The sequence below is a fragment of the Pocillopora damicornis genome, chromosome 5, assembly GCF_964200805.1.
Source record: "Pocillopora damicornis chromosome 5, jaPocDami1.2, whole genome shotgun sequence".
In the NCBI taxonomy this organism is placed as follows: domain Eukaryota; kingdom Metazoa; phylum Cnidaria; class Anthozoa; order Scleractinia; family Pocilloporidae; genus Pocillopora; species Pocillopora damicornis.
In genome coordinates, this window is record NC_142674.1 from 27960769 (window position 1) to 27981580 (window position 20812).

The following is a 20812-nucleotide window of genomic DNA, read 5'->3' on the forward strand; positions in this document are numbered from 1 at the left end:
AAACATAATAAGACTTCGATCATATACGCCCGTGAAGCAACGAAATTGACTAATTCTTGTTTGGTTTGTATTTTCCGTTAGGTTTTCCATGTTATTTTATAGCAGTTACCACTCTTTCATTGCTAAAGGCGTTGAGAACTCTCCTCTTGAACACCACACTGAACATCCAAAGAACGAATCTAGTTTCCGAAATGAGCAGGTGGTGATGTTTAAGTCTCTCTAGCCATGTAAGACTTTCAACTGCAGACGGGGGTTTTCTATATTCAAGAAAAACAGAGTTGAAGGGTTTTCGGTCAAGACCATTTTGTTTTCTTTTCCTGCGGTGATTTTCCAATATTTCGTGTGGCTTATTTCTTCATTTTTACGTCAAAAGAAGCATGGAGGTAATTGTTTCTTTTCAGCTGGCTATTTGCGGTGGTAACACTTTTTTTCCGCACACCACACCCAACTCGTTTCAAAGCAAATTTAATTAATTTTAAAGTTGTGTTTTCTCTTTTAACCCTAATCGAATTCATTCAGAGGAAAAAGTAATATTGAGCTAAGATTTTCACGAATATTTTTTAGCCTTGCGCCTATGTTTTCCGCCAAGTTAAAGAGTACCTCTACTCACTGACATATCCTGACGAGCCGGCAAATTGGCTCTGGCTAATGAATTCTGAATTTAGGGAACACACTCGTGGCAAAATAATTAATTTTTCAGAGAAGTGAGAATTGCAGTAAAGAAGACAATCAGAGCGTTTTGTTGTTGTTTCTAGCTCAATGATGTCTTTATATATGAGAATTCACCACGATGTTTCTTAACATAAGTATATTATGCAAATTTTTTCATCTAAAAAGCACTTGCTTATAAAAGAACCACAAATATGTTACCTTAAAAACAAAACGAGCATAGCTAAGAAGGGCAAAGACACACATGGGTCTGGAACTGAAAAGAAAAGCTGACTTGTTGAGAAAGCTCTACAAAGTATTGGCCAAAAATAATTCACAGATTCTACGTCATTTAGTATGTTAAATAAATGTGGCACCTGCTTACTAAACATGATGAAAATTCAAAGAATATGAATAAAACACGAAAGAGTTAAAGACAAGTCTAATTATAGCTGTGACATTTGTCATCGGAAAATCAGACAACAGGAGGAATTTTTTATCCAATAGAAACTGTTAAAATTCTCGACAAAACAATAATACTCTTATATCGAATAGGGATCGCCCAATAAACGTTCATTTGCTGCCAAAAGAGGGAAAGACAGAGCCACAAGTCTGAACGTGAGCGCCAATGGCGACCCTCACAAGTCAGTTATCTTCACAATTACCAATTGGAGTAGTAGCATTTCTCCTCGCTTTCAACATTGTCCTCTCTCCTGGAGATTGTTGCTTTTGTGGCCGTTTTGGCATCTCTGGTTACTTCCGTGTTTTGCTACGTAAAGATCCACCTGAGATTACAGCGGTACCAGGCTGAAGTAGAAGACAACCCTGGCGAAGGACGGTCAAATGCAGGAGAAGATATAGGAGCAGGAAAAGATGAAGCAGGCGCAATAACGGGGACAAGAACAGCCACAGAAGAAGGAGCAGGAGTAAAAGGTACAGGAAGGGGAAGAGTACGTGCATGGACAGCAAAAGGTTCATCAAAACAAAGATTAAACGGAAGAGTTCAACTAAACATCAAACAATATCAGAAAACAGTTTCCAGCATATTTTGGGTGCAGTTGGCTTTAGTGGCATGCTACACCCCTTTTATAATTGTGTCGATATTGAGACATACAGTACTTAGTGGATCAGCAATTCATGCTCTGTGGCTCTTTACGAAAACTTTAGTTTATCTGAACTCATCTCTGAATCCCTTTCTTTACTGTTGGAAAATCACAGAAGTGAGAAAGGCAGTAAAGGACACAGCCAGGGCGTTTTCTTGTTGTTCGTGATTCGAGGTCGCCTGTAATTATTTGGAAAAACTTCCGTGTCCTTAAAGAATTAATTTCTTGCGAATTTTTATATCAATCAATAAGGAATCATTGAATGCTGACAAGCAATTGCACTTACAGAGTCGAAAACTCTATTGCAATATGAGGAGGAATACAAATTCCTTTTTCTTTTCCATGTTCTCTTTAAAGGAAGGAGAATAAGAAGAATAGGAAGACATAACATCAATTAGTCTCTTTTTTTTGCCATGGAATACAATGAGATATTGTTTGAGAATTGATTCTTTATCTATTTTGGACGGGTTTCTAATATTTATTTAAAGATCGCCCATGCATAAACAAAATTAATAAATAAACGTTAATTGTGGACTTGTCTTTGCTCGATATGCCCTGTTCTCTCATACGTAAATCTAATAACTCGCATATTGACTAAACAAACCGTTTTCAGCGAAGTGCGAACCAACTTTGTCGAATAAAACCTTAAAAGAGTCTACCCCGTACATTTGTGCGGCCCCTTTTGTCCTATTGCCGGCGGCGCTTTTAAACAAGTAAGGTTGTTATTTTCTTTTCCTTTTTCGCTGCTTCAGTTATTGCTGACTTCTCTATACATACAGTCACAGTGAACCACTGCTTTCTTTCGCATTTTTGGCCTCTTTCAGCTCACTTTTCCCCACAATCAGGAGGAAAAACCTCAAGATGAATATGTCTAACCTTTATTTTAAAATGCGTCATGCTTGAATATCAAATAAGACGAAATTAAACATCTCGCAAATTGAGGAAGCCACAAAAATGGCTGATTGGTAATTAAATGGCTTATATTTTGGTATTAGTAAATTCCAGAATAACAAAAAACGAGATTTAGCCAAACTTTAAGTTCTCTTGAACTTTAACTTTATGATGAAAACACATGCGCGCGTCTCAGCCCTTATCGATGTTCAACAAATTTTTTTTTCCACAAACAGTTCACATCTGCTTCCAAAAACAAAGCGTGGAATGTGTAATGATGTATCACGAATAAATCATTCACACGAGCTCTAGAATATACTCTAGGCCATTTTGGCAATTGTCTTGGTTTTAAGGGCGTGATGAATGACTCGATAGCTTAGTCATGAAAACCGGTTACGCTCACACAGAAAGGCACAATCCGTCTCCTGACGGTTTTCAAGAGGTATTACGTGTTTAATTATCAGTACCTGTTATAGTATTTAGCTAGAGACTGGCAAATTGGGTCATCAGGCTTTCAAATACTTTATTCTTAGTCGCATAAATAGACCGTTTTTAGTTGACAGATATGTCAGCCTGCTTGTTTTGATAACACCAAGGGTAATAATATATGATTATTGACACACTTTAGTTATTGTTGTGCGTGTGCTGGTGTTTGGTGGCCAGCCAAGACCTTTCAAATTTATTTATATTTCCTTTATTGACATTAATTTTACAAGATGTGGATAGAAAAATGATTCATTTTCCAATGTTGTCTTTTCTGAAATGTTTGCATTATCACGATAAGTTGCGATGCTAATCGCTACACTGGAAATTTATCAAATGTTTATTATTTCTTAACTCTTCACCGAGGTAGATTTAACTAGAGGTGGATATTTACCAAGCTGCGAAGCGGAGATGTAAACACCCACCTCTTGCCACCGCACTTAAATGACTATTTGTTTTAGTGTATACTTTAACACTATGAGATAATATGATGCAAAAAGATGATTTTGATTAATTTATTCCTGCAACAGTCTCAACTTTTTTGGGCGCAAATCCCGTGGAGGTGAATGGAGAAGGATGAGCGAAGTTACGTTTTAGTGATTACTTTTGGGTTCTTTATATTCATTTTGAGTGGGTCGAAATATGTCAGATTTTCGGGAGGTTCAAATAAAAACATACTTAAATTTAATTTCGTGTACAAAAATTTCAAAACCCTATCTAAACGATAAATACTTCCCACAACGTATCCTCAACAGCCAAATAGACAAATACCGAAATAAAAGACATGAACCAAAATTGTGTAGATCGACGTCAGAGTCCCTACTGATCTTTATCGACGATCGTGGTTTTACTTCACTTTAATTTAAAGGACACTCCAATTCTCAGAAAAAATTATTGTCTTTGCCCAGCCTTGAACTGGGAAAGAAATCTGAAGTTTAGCATCATCCAATAATATTCAGCAAAACAAGATTGAGGGGCATATGAAAAGTCATTTACATATATTCTGAATAAGACAAGTCATGGAACAACCGCTTGTGGCACTCTGGATTCAAAGACCAGAGGGTCAGAGAACTCAGAATTTATGAGCACTACTTGTTGTCTATCAGATGGATTAATGATGAACTAAGCCACACCGAAATGCCATCGTTAATCTTGGCAAAGGCCTTCCTCATGTCAAGAAACACAACCAAAAACAGTAAGAAAATAACCGCAGTTGCCTGTTTCTCTAAAAAATCAGCACAGTTCTCCCCACGATGAAAGTTGAAGTAATAGGTTAGGCAATGTTAGCTTTATATGTAAGTGCTCGTGGCAAAAACAAAATTGAAAAATGATTGAATGAGAATCCATTGTTATATTGGCTCGACTGTGTTCTGAAGGAGCCTAAATGTCATTTTAGTTTATTGTGTCCATCAGATGTACAGTTAGATTTCCTCGCCCCACCCTTTCTCTCCCTTTTGTCTCTACTCTTATTAATGACATTTTCTGCGCATATGCCTTTGTTTTACTTAAAGTGGTCTGATCCGAACCAGCAATTTTGCTGCAACGAATGGAGTAAACAAAACGAGTTTAGCTTATATAAGTTTACTGAAGCATTTAGAGAGTGCTTTACAACAATTTAATTATTCCTAACAGGGTAAATATTCATTGTGACTTGGGAGAGATCAACATGTCCATTACTGTTCTTCTCTTCAATGCACTTACAGAAAAATTGAGAAATATTACTTATACTAGGAACAACACTCACAAATTTACGCAAAATTTCTGACTAGATCAGTTATAAAAATTATCTTAACAGCAATTTCTTTTTCTTTTTTTTTTCTTGTCTCTATCAGCCTACAGTCAATAACAACAACAAAGCACTGACAAGTGCACCAAGCGAATAAACGGTAAACTAAGAAATGCAAAAGTGAAGTAAATAAACAAGTTTTTTTTTTCAAGAAAATTCCATCTAACCTCCATTTATAAACTATGAAAATGGTTATCATCACTACCAAAGCATTAATAAAGTAAAAGTACGATAGAAACTACATCTTAAAATCAAAAGCTATGAAATATTGAGGCTGAAGTTCTCGAAATCTAAACTACAAATTACCACAGAGTGTTATAAGACTACAACCTTGGAGGTTCAGCAATTCTGCTATTAAGCCTCAGTCCTGCACAAGAGGAGTTACTTCAGATGACTCCTCGTCTTCATCACTTCCAGTTTCGTCTTTATCTGCAGCAGTAAGTTGATTACCATCATACTCTTGTACGCCAGCCTCCCCGTCAAGAAGGTCTACAGCATCACTTTGGTCGTCCATATAGTTTCCAAGATCGTCTTGTTCATCCTTCGTGTACTTTAGTTGGCAAGTCTCAGGTTCTTCTTCTACTGCCTCCTTTTCAGATTGAACTGCTACAGCACCTTCATAACGAACGTTACTTTCAGGTTCACTTGTTACACCTTCTTCGTCATCAATTTGAATATCTGGAGGGAAGACGGAATCACTGTGGCCTTCTTTTTCGATCAGGGGATTGTATTCTAAAGAATCAAGATCTTCTTCCTCCATCACACAAGGGAATGGTGAGGTATCAGGTTTGTTCACCTCATTTGCGGAGCGTGCTAAAGAGTTAGGATCTTCTTTTTCAGTAACAGAAAGGCTTCCTGTGCCTTCGAAATCTTCTTCCCCAGTTACAGGGGAGCATGCTGAGTTATTGGAATCTTCTTCCTCACCCATAAGGGGGCATGCTAAAGAATCAGAATTTTCTTCGTCAGTCTCAAGGGGACATACCGAAGCATCTAGACCGTTTTGGTCCATCACCAGGGAGGATGGTGAAGGATCAATTTCTTCTCCCTCAATCGCAAGAGGGCACTCGTAGTCATCAATTTCTTCTTCCTCAATCGCAAGAGGGCACTCGGAGTCATCAACATCTTCTTCCTCGTTCTCGCTAAGATATGGTAAAGTATCACTCTCCAAAGGGTACGCTTGGGCATCCATATCTTTCTTATCACTCTCAAAAGGGTATGCTGCGCAACCTTCTTCTTCTACTTTGATTCCGAGAGGGAAAGCTGTAGCACCATCGTCAATTCCAACCATAGAGGGATGTGCCGTAGCACCGTGCTTACCCACTTCACGGGCGAGATTTCCTGCGGCTGCCTCTTTGTCTTGTAAGTCAATAGCGAAGGGGAAGGCTGTAGCTCCATCGTCAATTGCAACCACAAAGGGATGTGCAGTGGCACCGTGCTTACCCACTTCATGGGCGAGATTTGCTGCAGCTGCCCCTTTGTCTTGTAAGTTAATAGCGAAGGGGAAAGCTGTAGCACCATCGTCAATTGCAACCACAAAGGAATGTGCAGCATCACCGTGCTTACCCACTTCATGGGCGAGATTTGCTGCAGCTGCCCCTGTATCTTGTACGTTGATAGCGAAAGGGAAAGCTGTAGCACCATCGTCTATTGCAATCACAAAGGGATGTGCCGTAGCACCGTGTTCACCCACTTCACGGTCGGGATCTGTTGCAGGTGCTCCTTCGTCTCCTACGTTAATTCCAAAAGGGAAAGCTGTAGCGCTATCGTCCATTGCAACCAGAAAGGGATGTGCCATAGCACCGTGTTCACCCACTTCACCGATGGGATTTGCTGCAGCTGCTCCTAGCTCGTCCGCTCCTGCATCTTCTGGGTTTGCAACAGCTCCACGGTCATCGACAAAGTTGTACTTATCCTGATCATACTTGTCATCGTCAAAGATATCTACATATGTCTATGAAAAAGATTAGAAGTTAATCAGGAACTGCATGAGTTAAAAAATCTTGAACGAAGGAATTTCAAAAATGAGTCACTAAAAAGACAAAAAAAGAGCAGATCAGATATCGGTCACAAAGACAAGAACCATTAGTACTTGCATGAATTGATAAGGAAAAAATTCGGGTAAGGTCTCCCTTTCTGTCAAAGTTTTCCAAAAGTGTAATTTTAAGATCTGTTCCGTTCTTTCTTGTGTGTAGACAACAGAGGGAAAATAAGGATGATCCAGACTGACATGACGTAACCACACTTGCATATGTTTAAAAAGTAACATTGGTTCATGATGAAACTGAATTCACAAATTGTTAGCAGCTGGGTAGTTAATGCGTTTTGACATCACATTGACGTGAAAAGAAATTCGCAATTGACTTGATAGGATACCAATTTCAATTGCTAAAGTATATCCTGAATTAGACGCTGTATGGCAAACCTTTGTTTTAATATATGTATCCATTGTTTGGTAGAGCTTCACAAAGTGTGGCCGGCTGGCGCTTTCGTATTTCCAGCAGTTTAACATCACCGCGTATCTATAGAAAAACACAGGGACATATGATCACAGTAATTCCGCGATAGGCACTAATATTGCAAGTAGCAAAGTTGAGAAACCACAACTAGTTACAAAAATAACTGAAATGCTAAGTTTATCTCATTACATTGTAGCTCAAACGAATTCTGTGATGAAAAACCCACCGTATTCTTTATTTGACTCAACAACTTTTCTTTTAAATTTTTGTATTGACAAGATAAGATTAATTTCTTAGGAAGACTTCTTATTCAGACCAAGAGTATCAAAAACACCTGACCACAGCAGCAATCGATATTGCTTTTGACTTATATAACATTCCACACAGAGGAAGCAACACTTACAAACTGTCGTCGATATGTTCAGGCTTTGGCAGACGATAACCTTCTTCGATTTTTTTCATTGTCGTGGATTGAGACCATCCTTCGTAAGGAATGCCTCCTGTGGAAAAATAATGTTTTTTTCTGTTCGCCAAAAAAGCACACTCTTTTTGTTGTAATCACTTTCATTCCTCTCAGGGCGATCGAAATGATTCTTCTGTGAAAACGACAATTAATTGCTGAAATAGATTTCGGTTTTACATCAGATGATAGAGTACTGTAAAAAAAACAAATTTAAGTGTAGCGATGGATTTAAGGTTTTTCAATAATGTACTAAATACTTTCAGTTCTACTTAAACTTGAGTTTTATGTCAAGTTGTTATGCATCGTCATAATTTTATTTATCAGCAACATTGAGTACTGCTTCAACTTCTCTATCGTACAATGCTCTTTTGTTCGCTCGGTATCACTCATCAATTAGTAATTGTGCGTGCAATCTCGGCAGGTATATTTCCTGAATGTAAAGTAACAAACAAGTTAAGTACCGACAGTGAAGATTTCATACAGGACGATGCCGTAGGACCACCTGTCAAAGAAATAGAAGGATGACGATACATCTCAACTGGGGTAGAAAGATTATAATCACTCAGATACTTGGGATGTTTAAAAACATGCCATCAAGACATAAGCAACCTCCTTAACAGAAAACGCCATATTTATTTGTTTGATTATCCACTCATCCTTTCATCCGTCTGTTCTTATCCTAATCAGATTTTGGATATTGCTCGTTAAACTTAACATTCATGTAAAGTCTCATACTACAGCTGTAACCTCAGCTGTTTCCCAGCTTGACATTTCTTAATGACCCTCTAATCAATAGAGCACTGAATATTCTAGTTTTCCTCGCTAAGTTAAGGTAGAATCGTAAGAATGTTCACTCTTGGAATATATGTTGATAATAACCAATACAGTACGTACACATCGCTTTTGGTTGACAGTTGTTCCACATGTCCAAAGAGAATCTCGGGTGCAGTCCATTTGATTGGGATACATCCCTGGATGAGTAACCAAAATACTATAGACATCTGACATCTAAAGAGCCTTGTATACAACTTCTAAAATATTTTGCATATAAGATTAAAACCGTGATGTGAGGACTTACGATAATGTCAAGAGCAGTAGACACCTTTGTACAAATTCTATGGAAACAATTCACACACTCCTTTTCCTTTAAATCTCCTGTTTCTTTGCCTTTCGATTTTGTATCTTTTGCTATTCAGAGAAGGATATCTCCTCCAGCTTTCTTATTTCCTGTGTTCACTCCATAGGTACATTTTTTTTTTCTGTGAAAGTTTCGATACGCTTAGAACGGCTTCCCATTGAAGGGAAATGCGTTTTTCAGTAAAACTGTATAACTGAAAATAAAGGTTTGTGAGGACAGTAATATTTTAATTCCTCACATTGTTATCTTCCATACCAGCAGCCCCAAAACTAATTGACTAAATGATGAAAAAATTCTTAAAATTACCCTCTTGGCATTTCCTGGGCCGTATTTGAAATCCTGATAAGAGAGCCCAAAGTCAGTCAACTTGCAGACACGATGCTCATCAAGAAGGATGTTACGAGCTGCAAGATCGCGATGAATTATCTGAAATCGAAAACAAAAAATGATATGATCTGCCAAAAGGGACTTTTATAGACTACATAAAATAAAAAATAAAATATAGGTAGAAAGTTTAGCATCATGCTAATGTCAAACCATTTCTCTGTGAAATAGTGATTCTAATGTGCTGGATCTTTTTAGCTGTACAGAATATTCTTTTGACGATTTGCAAGTCACGTCATTTTAACACATGCAGGATCACATACTGACCAGAAAGAGTTTGAGCACTTACCCCTCTGGACGCGAGAAAAGTCATGCCATGTGCGATCTGTTTAGCAAACAGCACCATGTCATATGTTGTCAAGTGGTCGACCCCTCCGACCCCATGATGATATTGGTCGAAAACCCCCCTGGATTTTCTGAGATAACCCAGCAAGTCTCCTCGCCACAGGTACTCCATGATAAGTATTGGCTGAGCTAAAAGGGAAAAACAAGAAAATTATTTTACGGCAAGCAGTGCAGAAGTTGCAAAATGTGTTTGAATTGTACATGCTTTATCTACTTATACATTTGGTTATATCTAAGAAAGAGAGGGAAAGTCAAAGAGGGAAAAACGCAGATAGAAAACGGATGGACACATATAGGAGATTAAGAAATAGACAGATGGACAGACAGACAGATAAACAGAAAGGCAGGAAAATAGGGATGGCAGATAAATAGACAGAGACTTCCCATCGTAAGTTAAAACTATTATCACAATTAGCGTGTAAATTTTATAGCTTAAATCTTCCAAGTAAAATGGCCTACATACAGTGCGAAGTAAATTTCTTTAGATTAGACAAAAAATGGAAATAACCCTTGAATTAGTACACCATCTAAGCAATACTGGTTGACGTCGGATATGTTTTTATCGTTACTGTGAATTAGCTGATTATATTCATAACAATAGCTGATTACCTCCAACTGTAACGCAACCAATGAACTTGACAACATTTTCATGGCCCTCCCTTCCAAAGAGTTTTAATAACTCGATCTCTCTCAGCAGGGCCTTCCTTCCTTTCTCTCCGGAGATTGCTGGGAAACCACACAAAAATTAGATAAACAAACAAACTTTGCATGTCAAGAGAGACACAATTATGTGGTAAACATTTTTGTATACTATTACAAGCGCAACTTCTAATAAATTTGGTCTACATAAAAAAAAGTTAGTTTTCTAAACCCCATATAATCCATACTTGCCACAAAAATGTCAGTTAGCCGTCTTGTTCAATTGCATTGAACATGAAATTTCAAAAGTAGATTCATCCTTGTTGAAAAAATTATTTGCTAAGAAAACGCTGCATATCTCGAGCATTGTTGTTAACTGGGCAAGCTCATTGGACCGCGCAATTGTTTACAGACAACTTACAAAAGTAGAGACGCAATTAAGCCTTGAAATTGCACCTGTTATAATACCTAATAGTCGGTCGAATAGATATTTGAGACAATTTTTATTAAAGATATGCTCTGTTTGCGCCTTCTTGTTTCCTACCGTTCATATGGTACATAATCCTTGCTTTTATCTTACTAAAAACTACAATAATTCGTTAGCGATTCTAGAATTATTCTAAATTCGTTTGACTCTATAAGATTGTTACAGTCGAACCTGTATTTAGCGGTCACGCACGGGAAATGGTTGACCGTTTAATATAGGTTCCACGGAATAGGGCTACTATTGATAAAAGTTTAAAAACGCCACTCTATGCCATCACGGACCACTTAACATACACAACCTCGCTCAAAAAAATATTACTAACATTGATTTCGAGAGATAAACCTGGATTCAATTTTACTTGAAAGATTATTCTTAATTTTATTTGAGTACTTCCGCTTTAGTGACCGTTCAATACAGGTAAGGAACATTAAAAATAGGCTGTTGGGACTTAGTAAAGGGTGACCACAACTGTTTGATATAAAAAGCACTATAAGCAAAGGAAGAAAGTTTCGATACTTTGAAAACCGACCGCTTATTACTAGGTAACCGCTTCATACAAGTTCTATTGCATTATGACGTTCAGCTTTTCCAGCGGAAGAAGATCATACTACCACCACTAGACTGGCAAATGGCTCTGAGCTTTTTGCGCCAGACTGACCCTCTCCAGGTTTCTTTGAGGTCACATGACATTATTTCCCATCAAAAGTTTCTAAGCGAGCAATTTTACAAAATACACGAAGGAGTGACATTTTCAGTATTATGGTATTTTCCGCTTTTATTCGCTTGAATGCAATTTAACCAATAAATTTTCATTTTTCTCCACAGCTTCTAATACTTCAAATCATATTCGTGTTCTGTTGTATGGTAGTAGCGTTGTATGACAAAAGACTTAACAACCGGTCCCCCAGGGAAACATCCGCTAACAATTTGACATGCCAGCTGGTAAATCATTTTAACAGCGCACAGTTTTTAAGCTACCCATGTTATGTATCAAGTACGTTAAAAAAGCATATTCTAAGTGAAATGCCCTTTATTAAGATATATTACTCAAAATATTAATAAAGGATAGTTTAATCAAGCTTTGTAAGTAAGTACTTACGTAGGAAGCATTTCGCAGCAACCGTGCGATTTCCAGGTCTGCCTCGAGAACGACCCAGTAGCGCTCGCCACACTGAACCGAATGCCCCTCTGCCAATATGCTCGCGAAGGATCAGGCGGTCAACTGCAATCTCCCATCCATCTGTGTTTACGTTCAGCTGATCCATCTCAACTTCATCGTCCCCTTCACTGAATAATTGCAGATGAAAACAAGACTTTAACTATCTGTGTTACCTATCTATCTTTTCCTTCTTTGAATCTGGTTTAACGTAACGTGGTAAAGATATCCTCTTTATTTTCACTTTAATATTTTTCTTTTCGTTTTTATTTCCGGGTGCTTCAGAAAATTGTCACTTGCCAATGAAAAAATTATTGAAATAGGTGAAATTTAGATACTAATTTACTGAACGCATCGACCCAGAGAGGAGATTTTATTGAATAAACTTAGCGCCGACTGTGTTTTTCGGCATTTTACGTCATATAAATATCGTGCCTCCTACGCGAGAAATGAAATACTAATTAAAACCATCCGAAGTATTGTCCACAATCGATACATCGAGTAATATTATTATAAATCGGCCTACAAGATTCCGAGTGTATTTCAACTGTAGTTTCTGTAACAAAGAGTGACGAAGGGTCAAAGCTTCTCTTCTTCTTTAAAAGTACGTCACCCACAACCTGGCATACTGGTAACAAAAAAAAAGATACTGAACAAGATGTCAAAACAAGTGAAGGACGAACGAATCCAAAACAGACAGGATGTTAGGAAACATTTGACTGCCATTTGATAAGAACGGCTTCGAAAACTGCTGCTGGTTCGAAATAAAAAACCTTTTATTTTGGCCAATGTGCTCTTAGCGGTGAACATAGTCAGTCCGAACAGAAAAAAAAAGACGTATTTACTCAGCAGTGGTGCTTATCACTACTCTACTGAGACTTATTCAAGAGTTAGAAACTTCGGAAATAACCACACGTTCAGACATTGAGCATTAAAAAGGGAATTCACTTACCGCAGCCTAGGTGGCACCTCAGGTGGGGCTATTGTCAAAGGATATGTGGAAACAGATGAAAGAAATCGCTTCGTTGTGAGTAAGAATGACATCATTAACTAAATTAAAGCTTGCGACTCAGAAACCACGTGTAACTTATATTTGACTCTGTTGTCAAACAACAGGAGAAGGAATAAGGTGGGTTATCATGGTGATTACTTTCATATAATTTGTAACCTTTTTGTAAATTGATTAGTAATGGGCTTTGCCGGGACTGTAAGGGACCTTCAAAATCAGTGCTGGAAATGCACAATATGACCTGCTTAAAAAGGCTCCTTCGTGCTCCAAACACTGACGTATTAAAGCCACAATTTCAATCTACCATATGAAGACATCTTATTTTCGTATGGTAACATTTTACCTGTCTCACGGCGTTTTTTAATGTAGGAAGTGAGCGCCAGTAGAAAAACGACAGCGGCCAAAGGTCCCCCAATGTAGTACCACTCCAGTGAGCTGCTGGAGGGAGCCTCTGAATTTCCCGAAATATAATAATTGAAGAAGCTTAGTAGGAAAAGAATTTTCTGGTTGGCATTAAAAATAAAAATTAATATCACCAATTATCCAAATAGAGAGCTAATTTTTTTTTGGTCCAAAAATTGACGTTGTTCATTGCTTGCGTTGGGTGGCCGGGAATAAACTTTTGAAAAACAGACGCAGATATGTTAATTTACAAAAAACAGGTAGTTAGAGAGAGAAAGATTGGTAAAAGAATTACAGAATATGTATAATATACTGCTACTGTTTCAAACTCGTTTTGAAACAGTTTTTTCAAATTCCTTTCAAATTTCTAGTTTCCAGAAGACTAAAAAACCACTGGAAGAGGTTTCTGAGGAACATAGAAGGCGGACGTGTAATTACATAGTTATTTACTGAAATTATATGTGGTTGCTTAAACAACTTACCTTTGACATTTGCTGTCACAACAGAGCTAGCCACAGTTCCTGGCTTGTTTCGTGCTTCACAAGAATATTCGCCATTGTCCTCTTTCCCAAATTCAGTAAGAGCCAGCTTACTCTTTTTTTCATCTAATCGTGTATCTATAATTGCTCTTTCTGTTATTGTTTCTCCATCTTTTCTCCACCTTATGCTTATTGTTTCTTCGTTGACTTTGCAGGTCAATGTGAGGGTTTCTCCTTTGGTGACTGTTATGTCTGTCTCTGGAACAATTTGAGCAGAGGCTTTTCCTGCATTGGAAAAGGGGCAATTCATTAGAATGCTTGTGTCTCATTAAAAAATACAACTGCATTATAACCACTCCATATAACAAAACAAAACAAACAAAAACGTGGAAAAGAAACGAGTAAAATGTGACCTTTTATGGGAATGCTTCGAATATGTTGCTTTAGATGAAAAAAAAAGTAAGAAAAGTGTTTCGTAGTGAGTTTCGAAAGAGTTTCAGAACAAGCTTGAAGCCTTTATGTTTTAAATTTCCTGGTTACTATTTCAATCGCCCAGGTCCTCCGCTGAAATTCTAAATCAAGGTCTTGATAATGTTCCATCTTCTCGTGTTCTTTTTTATCCGCCCTTGTATCAACAGGACACAGCAAGTGAGTCCTGCAACACGAAGTTTTTTTCATTTCCACCAGTATGGTAGCAGGTCTGATTTCAAGTAGATGATCGTCCGTCTAAATTCTACAGGTCCACAACAACCTCATTAGGTCGTTCTCATCACTTTCTGAGGAGAGTGGACTTACTACATTTTCTCAAGCTGACGCGGTTAAATTTCCGTGGATAAATTGTGGAAATCATGAACGCAATTAGAATCAAGAACTCTCATGACAATTCAATCGATAGAGAATACTTCATGAAAAGTCTGTCCGTATAATATTTTACGCACGACTTGGTAATATCGGAAATCGAACAGGTGTGCGCAGTGAACGAGTGAGATTTCTGGTACAAACCGACTCGCTGTGTTCCTTGTGTTTTTGTTCTGCATGCTTTCTATTCCGCATGATTCTTCACAGAAGTTCGTCAGTCATCGTTTGAAAGTAGTTTGACTCGTTAAAAAGTCCTGAGAGCGGATTTTTATAATTTTACGAGTGGTTTGAAAAGCGGAACTATTCCATAAAAGGATTAATTAGAATGACGTTGGTACGCTTCGCGCGTCAAAAAGCACAATACTTCCCGATTAGATGTATCGTTTTCCTCACAAGTAAACAAGTGATACGCGCCATTTGATTGGTTCCCGGCTTCTTGGACCAGCTTACGAATAACAACTTATTTCGTGCCTTTTCAGCGTGTAAATCCGTAAATCCTAAATCTGTGATATTCTCCATCCTCATTAGCTAAGTCTCATTACGAGTTACAAAAGCCATAAATCAACTTTGTGGAGGAATTCTTTCGAACGCGTAATCGCTATTCGACCTCCGATTTCGGTCACGGATGGAAGTGTCTTCGTTTTAAGTATTTCCGTCTGTTCTAGTTTCCTTGTTCAATGTAGAGAATGCCAATAATGTGTCGCATGTAAAATTGGCTTTTGCGTCTCGCTTCCTTTTTGCTCTCTTCTGAGATTCTGAATCTCTCCATCTCGAAAGTCCATTCAGATTTTTCCAGTTTGGGAGTGCATTGCATATAGTCAAGTATTTCGAATCAATCAACTCTTTATAGCGCCACCACTTGTCATTTTTCCTTAGCGTTACTTTCCTACCCAGATCTACGCAGTTCTTTGCGTTTGTAATCATAAAGATCCAAGGACAATAGTATTAAGCATTCATATCAACCGTTTTTTGAATATCAGGCCCCGGTCGTTCGAAGGGTAGATAACACTATCCACTGGATAAAACTCTATCTGGTGGATAACGCTTTACGTTTCACTATCCGCCTTACTACAATTGGGCTCAGCTTGCCTAAATTATCTTCGCACTATTCCTTTTCTCCGTCGCTATTGCCCTTGGACTTACAAGTTCACTTGTATGTCTCAATCTACTCTTTCTCTATTTCTCTTCTTCATTATCATCATCATCGTCATCATCATCGTCGTCGTCACCATTATCATCATCGTCATCGTCATCATCAATAGCATTACAACTGAACTCACCATAAACACGCAGTGTTGCTGAGGAACTGGCTGTGTTTGCTTTGTTTTTTGCTGTACACTTGTAAGTCCCGTTCATCCCTTTGGTGACTCTTGGCGAAACTAGAAATGATTCTCCTTCGTAATCGGTTTGATTGATACCAGATGGCAGGTCACCATCATTAAAAGTCCAGACGAAAGTTGGTGTTGGAATACCTGAGGCTACGCAACCAAGGTTTACGGAGTATCCTTCCGTAAGAAATTTGTTTTTCGGAGGCTCAATGATCTGAGGAGAGACTTGAAGTAAAAAGATCACCAAGCTCAACAAAGGGCGGCATTGTTCATTTCAACCCCCTCTGCCCCCTTCCTTATCCAACCCGAAATGAACTAGTTTCAAAATAAAAGCAAATTATATTATTGCCAAGTCTATTTTTAATCCAAGGTTATTTTGAAGTTAGTTTTCTTCACTTTTGATATAGGAGGGTATAAGTCAGCCCAATGTGACATCAAAACATTCTTTTATTTCCTCAAAAGATTTCCTATCTTAGAAACAACCCAGGAGTTAACAACTTAGTTACCCATTTATTAATTTCTTCATTCTTTTCTCGCTGATTGTTAGGTGTAATATCAACACCATGGTTAGGAGTACCAGTTTCTCTAAGTTCAAACTACACATTTACTTTGAAGAATAGCCAAATAGTAATGGTCAAAAGGGTTGCATCAATGAAAAATTTACATGGATGTTTCGCTTTCCAACTTCAGTAATAAATACTTAAATAATAATGCACTGATAGCCAATTTGACATTTTTGCACTTCTAAAAATGTACATGAAATCATGACTTGTCAGTCATTGGTATTTAAGAAGCAGAAAAAAAGGTAATTAAAAAAATTAAACGGGCTTTTATAATAAATGCCGTGACAAAATATGGTGATATCTATAAAGTCAAAATTGCTCGACGCTCCAAAAAGCAATCAGTTTAAACTGCCCAAAAATTAATTACATGTCTGATCACGAAATTCATTTACATTCGATATATAAGTTGGTATGTTCTCGCTCTTTAAATGTTATCATCAATTAAGTACTTTTTTAAATATTTTTAATCAATTTTGAAACTTTTGTGGTTTCAAGTCCTTAATTTGTATTTGGTATCATAGAAAAGATTTTATCCTCATCCAACCAAAGGTCTAAATTGATTATCGACTCAAGTTCTTTCTATATGTAAATAAGAACCGTACCTCCCGCCACTTCGATCCAGAAAGTTGAGTTTTTGCTTCCTTCGCTGTTTTTGGCGCTGCAGGTGTATTGACCAGAGTCTTCAAATCTCGCTTGGCGAATCGTGAGAGTGTTGTTGTTACCGAGATTCACGCGATCCTTAGTCCAAAGTATCTCGGGTGTAGGGAAACCGATTAGAGAGCAAATTAACTGAAGCGACGAGTTATAGGCAACCGACTGATTCTTGAGCTCAGGATTAATTTCAGGAGGACCTGGGCATAGAATTCAAAAGGACAAAAAAGGTGAAAGTATGAAAAACAAGAAAAAAAAACGTCAGAAAATAAGAAGAGCAATTGAAGGAAACAAAATTAAGTCAACGTTTACCTGTGACTGTAATACGAAGAGCTGATTCACTTTTCCCTTCACTGTTGTTAGCGCTACATGTGTATTGACCAGCATCTCCATAACTCACTTGATTAATTTTGAGAGTGTTGTTGTTACTAAGATTCACCCCATCTTTCGTCCAGAGTATCTCAGGTGTAGGGAAACCGCTTAGAGAGCAAATGAACTGAAGCGACGAGTTGTAGGCAACCGAATTATTCTTGAGCTCAGTATTAATTTCAGGAGGACCTGGGCATGGAATTCAAAAGTACAATTCAAAAAAGGTGATATATGAAAAAAAAATTAGAAAATGAGAATAGAAACTGAAAGAAACAAAAGTAAGTCAACAATTACCTGTGACTGTAATATGAAAAGCTGCTTCCTTTTTCCCTTCACTGTTTTTAGCGCTGCATTTGTATTGACCAGCATCGCCATAAGTCACTCGATTAATCGTGAGCATGTTCCTGGTATCAAGTAACTTTCCATCTTTTGTCCAGTTCACCTCTGGTTTAGGAAAACCCCTCACGAAGCATTGAATTTGAAGTGTTGAATGTAATTTGACAGACTTCTCTCGCCGATAATTTATTTCAGGAGGACCTTTTTAATTTTGAAAAAGAAAATAATGATTTATATAAAACTTGATCCCCATCGCCTCCCCCTCTACTTCTTTTTAACCGTCGTTCACAATCTTAGTGCAACTGTCTTTCTCTCCTCAGCTCTCCCCTGCCGTAAAAATCAAAGCTTGCAAACAAGATTTTGTTACGGAGATTCACCCCATCTTTCGTCCAGAGTATCTCAGGTTAGGGAAACCGCCTAGAGAGCAAATGAACCGAAGCGACGAGTTATAGGTAACCGAATGATTCTTGAGCTCAGTATCAATTTCAGGAGGACCTGGGCATAGAATTCAAAAGTACAATTCAAAAAAGGTGAAATGTGAAAAAAAAATTAGAAAATGAGGATAGAAACTGAAAGAAACAAAAGTAAGTCAACAATTACCTGTGACTGTAATATGAAAAGCTGCTTCCTTTTTCCCTTCACTGTTTTTAGCGCTGCATTTGTATTGACCAGCATCGCCATAAGTCACTCGATTAATCGTGAGCATGTTCCTGGTATCAAGTAACTTTCCATCTTTTGCCCAGTTGTAACCAGGATTCACCCCATCTTTAGTCCAGAGTATATCAGGTGTAGGGAAACCGCTCAGAGAGCAAATGAACTGAAGCGACGAGTTATATGTAACCGATTGATTCTTGAGCTCAGGATTAATTTCAGGAGGACCTGGGCATAGAATTCAAAAGTACAATTCAAAAAAGGTGAAAGTATGAAAAAAAAGAAAAAAAACGTCAGAAAATAAGAAGACGTAAATCTAGCACTTAATTGGTAATAATGAAGCTTCCTGCAGAAAAAACAAAATGTTTTTAATTCTGTGCGAGCCGTATATTTTTTTCTTTTCACAAAGAAAAAGGAGGGTAAGTTTCCAAAATCTCTCGGGTCTTATCAACTACGTTGAAAATGTAAAATGGCCACCGTAAAGATTCTCTAAGCTAACGTTTCGACCGTTAGCGCTTCTCAGAGCTAACGCTCTAAACGTCAACTTTGATCATTTTTACGGTGGCCAATATAAATTAACTCTGTTGGTAACACCAAAGTATATTAAACAAAGAGTTTGACGTTTAATAAAAGAATAGTTGAAGGATATCTGTGCAGCATTTTCTATCAACAATTGAGTCCTTTACTTTCTCCTCATACATAAAATCACTTACAGTTACAAGGCCGTGATTCCTGAGTTCTTGAGCAGTTAAATTCTAGAAGTAAGGTTATCCAGATAATCTTTTAAAAGTAATAAACGGTTGTAGACTAAGAGATTGGAGATTATTTCTAGTAAAGGAAACATCCATTGGCAATAACTGCTGAAGGTTCCTGCTTAATAATCATTGCAATTTATACATAAGAATTAATCCAATTGAAAAAAAGTTTATAAATGCTGTTTACGTTTTGGAAGTTGTAAAACGATGGTGAAAACCCGCCGCAAATTCTAAAAAACTCCCTCTTATCACTTACCGACTCTTTCCCGGTACTGACCGTTCTTGCACTCTTTGCAGTCGCCACTCCAAGTTGACTACGCCATACAACCTTTAAAAACAATAAGGTGTGCGCAAAGAGTCATATGTCATATTATCACTCTACCTATGCTCTTTACTTCCTTGGCTGCATTAATCTGCAGCTTGTCATAAAGGATACCAAAAAACTTAATTATTATCGTCTATATTCCCAGTTTCTAATTTCCGAGGAGACTTTGAGCTAATATCTTCAAGTTAAAAAAGATTGATGGCTTGAAGCTTATAAATCACCCAACTTACAGTTCCCTATTTATAAGCATAATTTGTGTTCTCTCACTACCTGTCAGGGATTTATCATGTTATATGCCAGGGAGAGTGACACTGTTTTCTATTGCTCAAATGGATGACTGTGCAAAAATGTTAAAAGAAACAAACTAGGATTTTAACGTTTTCAATTTTTTAATTTTCAACTTTACTGTAAAAGTTCCACCAGTATATGGCAGAAGCCTGAAACGTTGAAATTCAATTGTTGTAACAATTAAAAGTTTTATTTCTATGCAATATCTTTGTCCACACATCCACTGATTAACAGAGAAGAGTATCCTGTCTGAATCCATCCATTGGGTTCCATTCGTTTGTTCAACCATCTTTATCGACCTTTTATCCTGCCTACTGATAAATGATTTCAAGCATGGCTACTTACAATCTGTTGTATCAGTTAGGATGAGGAAGTTAGGTGAACATGAAAAGAAAGATTAACATTCGATGAGTAAATTAGTGGCTCAAAATAGCCTTGGAATATTTGACTAACACATCATAAGCTTAACAAACAAACTGAACTCGTCGCACTCACCCGCTTATGAATCCGGAAAGAACGCCGTGAAAGAGAAAAACAATTTTGAAAAGATGTTAATCCATTTATCTATTCATTTGTTTATTTGAACAAACCAGTTTGTTTGTACGTCAATATATTACATTGAAATCGATAACTGTGTGACAGAATTTGTTAAATCAAGCAAACAATCAGCCACATATGACTGTTATCTGATGATAATTATACAAATATCATTTATTACAGAACTTAGGTATTGATTTTATACTAATACTGTCCACATCGGTAAATCGTTTGGATAGTAACATTATGACATTACCAGCTATCACTAACTTTCAATGATAC

General features: G+C 37.5%; 2 protein-coding genes across 2 annotated transcripts; both read right to left on the bottom strand.

Annotated features, from left to right (window-relative positions):
* Window positions 1–4690: 4690 nt before the first annotated feature.
* Window positions 4691–12100, bottom strand: LOC149046313 (uncharacterized). Its single transcript, XM_089207034.1, has 9 exons — window positions 11923–12100; window positions 10307–10423; window positions 9642–9826; window positions 9275–9394; window positions 8725–8801; window positions 8292–8332; window positions 7771–7867; window positions 7334–7430; window positions 4691–6862 (listed from the first exon to the last, which is right to left on the bottom strand). The coding sequence occupies exons 1-9, from the start codon at window positions 12086–12088 to the stop codon at window positions 5273–5275; spliced, it is 2490 nt and encodes an 829-aa protein (XP_089063160.1). The 5' UTR covers window positions 12089–12100; the 3' UTR covers window positions 4691–5272.
* A 340-nt stretch (window positions 12101–12440) lies between these two features.
* On the bottom strand, window positions 12441–18705 carry LOC149046314 (peroxidasin-like). Its single transcript, XM_089206055.1, has 7 exons — window positions 17933–18705; window positions 17582–17827; window positions 17221–17469; window positions 16008–16280; window positions 13873–14154; window positions 13332–13439; window positions 12441–12607 (listed from the first exon to the last, which is right to left on the bottom strand). Exons 1-7 carry the CDS (start codon window positions 18036–18038, stop codon window positions 12441–12443), a joined length of 1431 nt encoding a protein of 476 aa, XP_089062181.1. The 5' UTR covers window positions 18039–18705.
* Between the last annotated feature and the right edge of the window lie 2107 nt (window positions 18706–20812).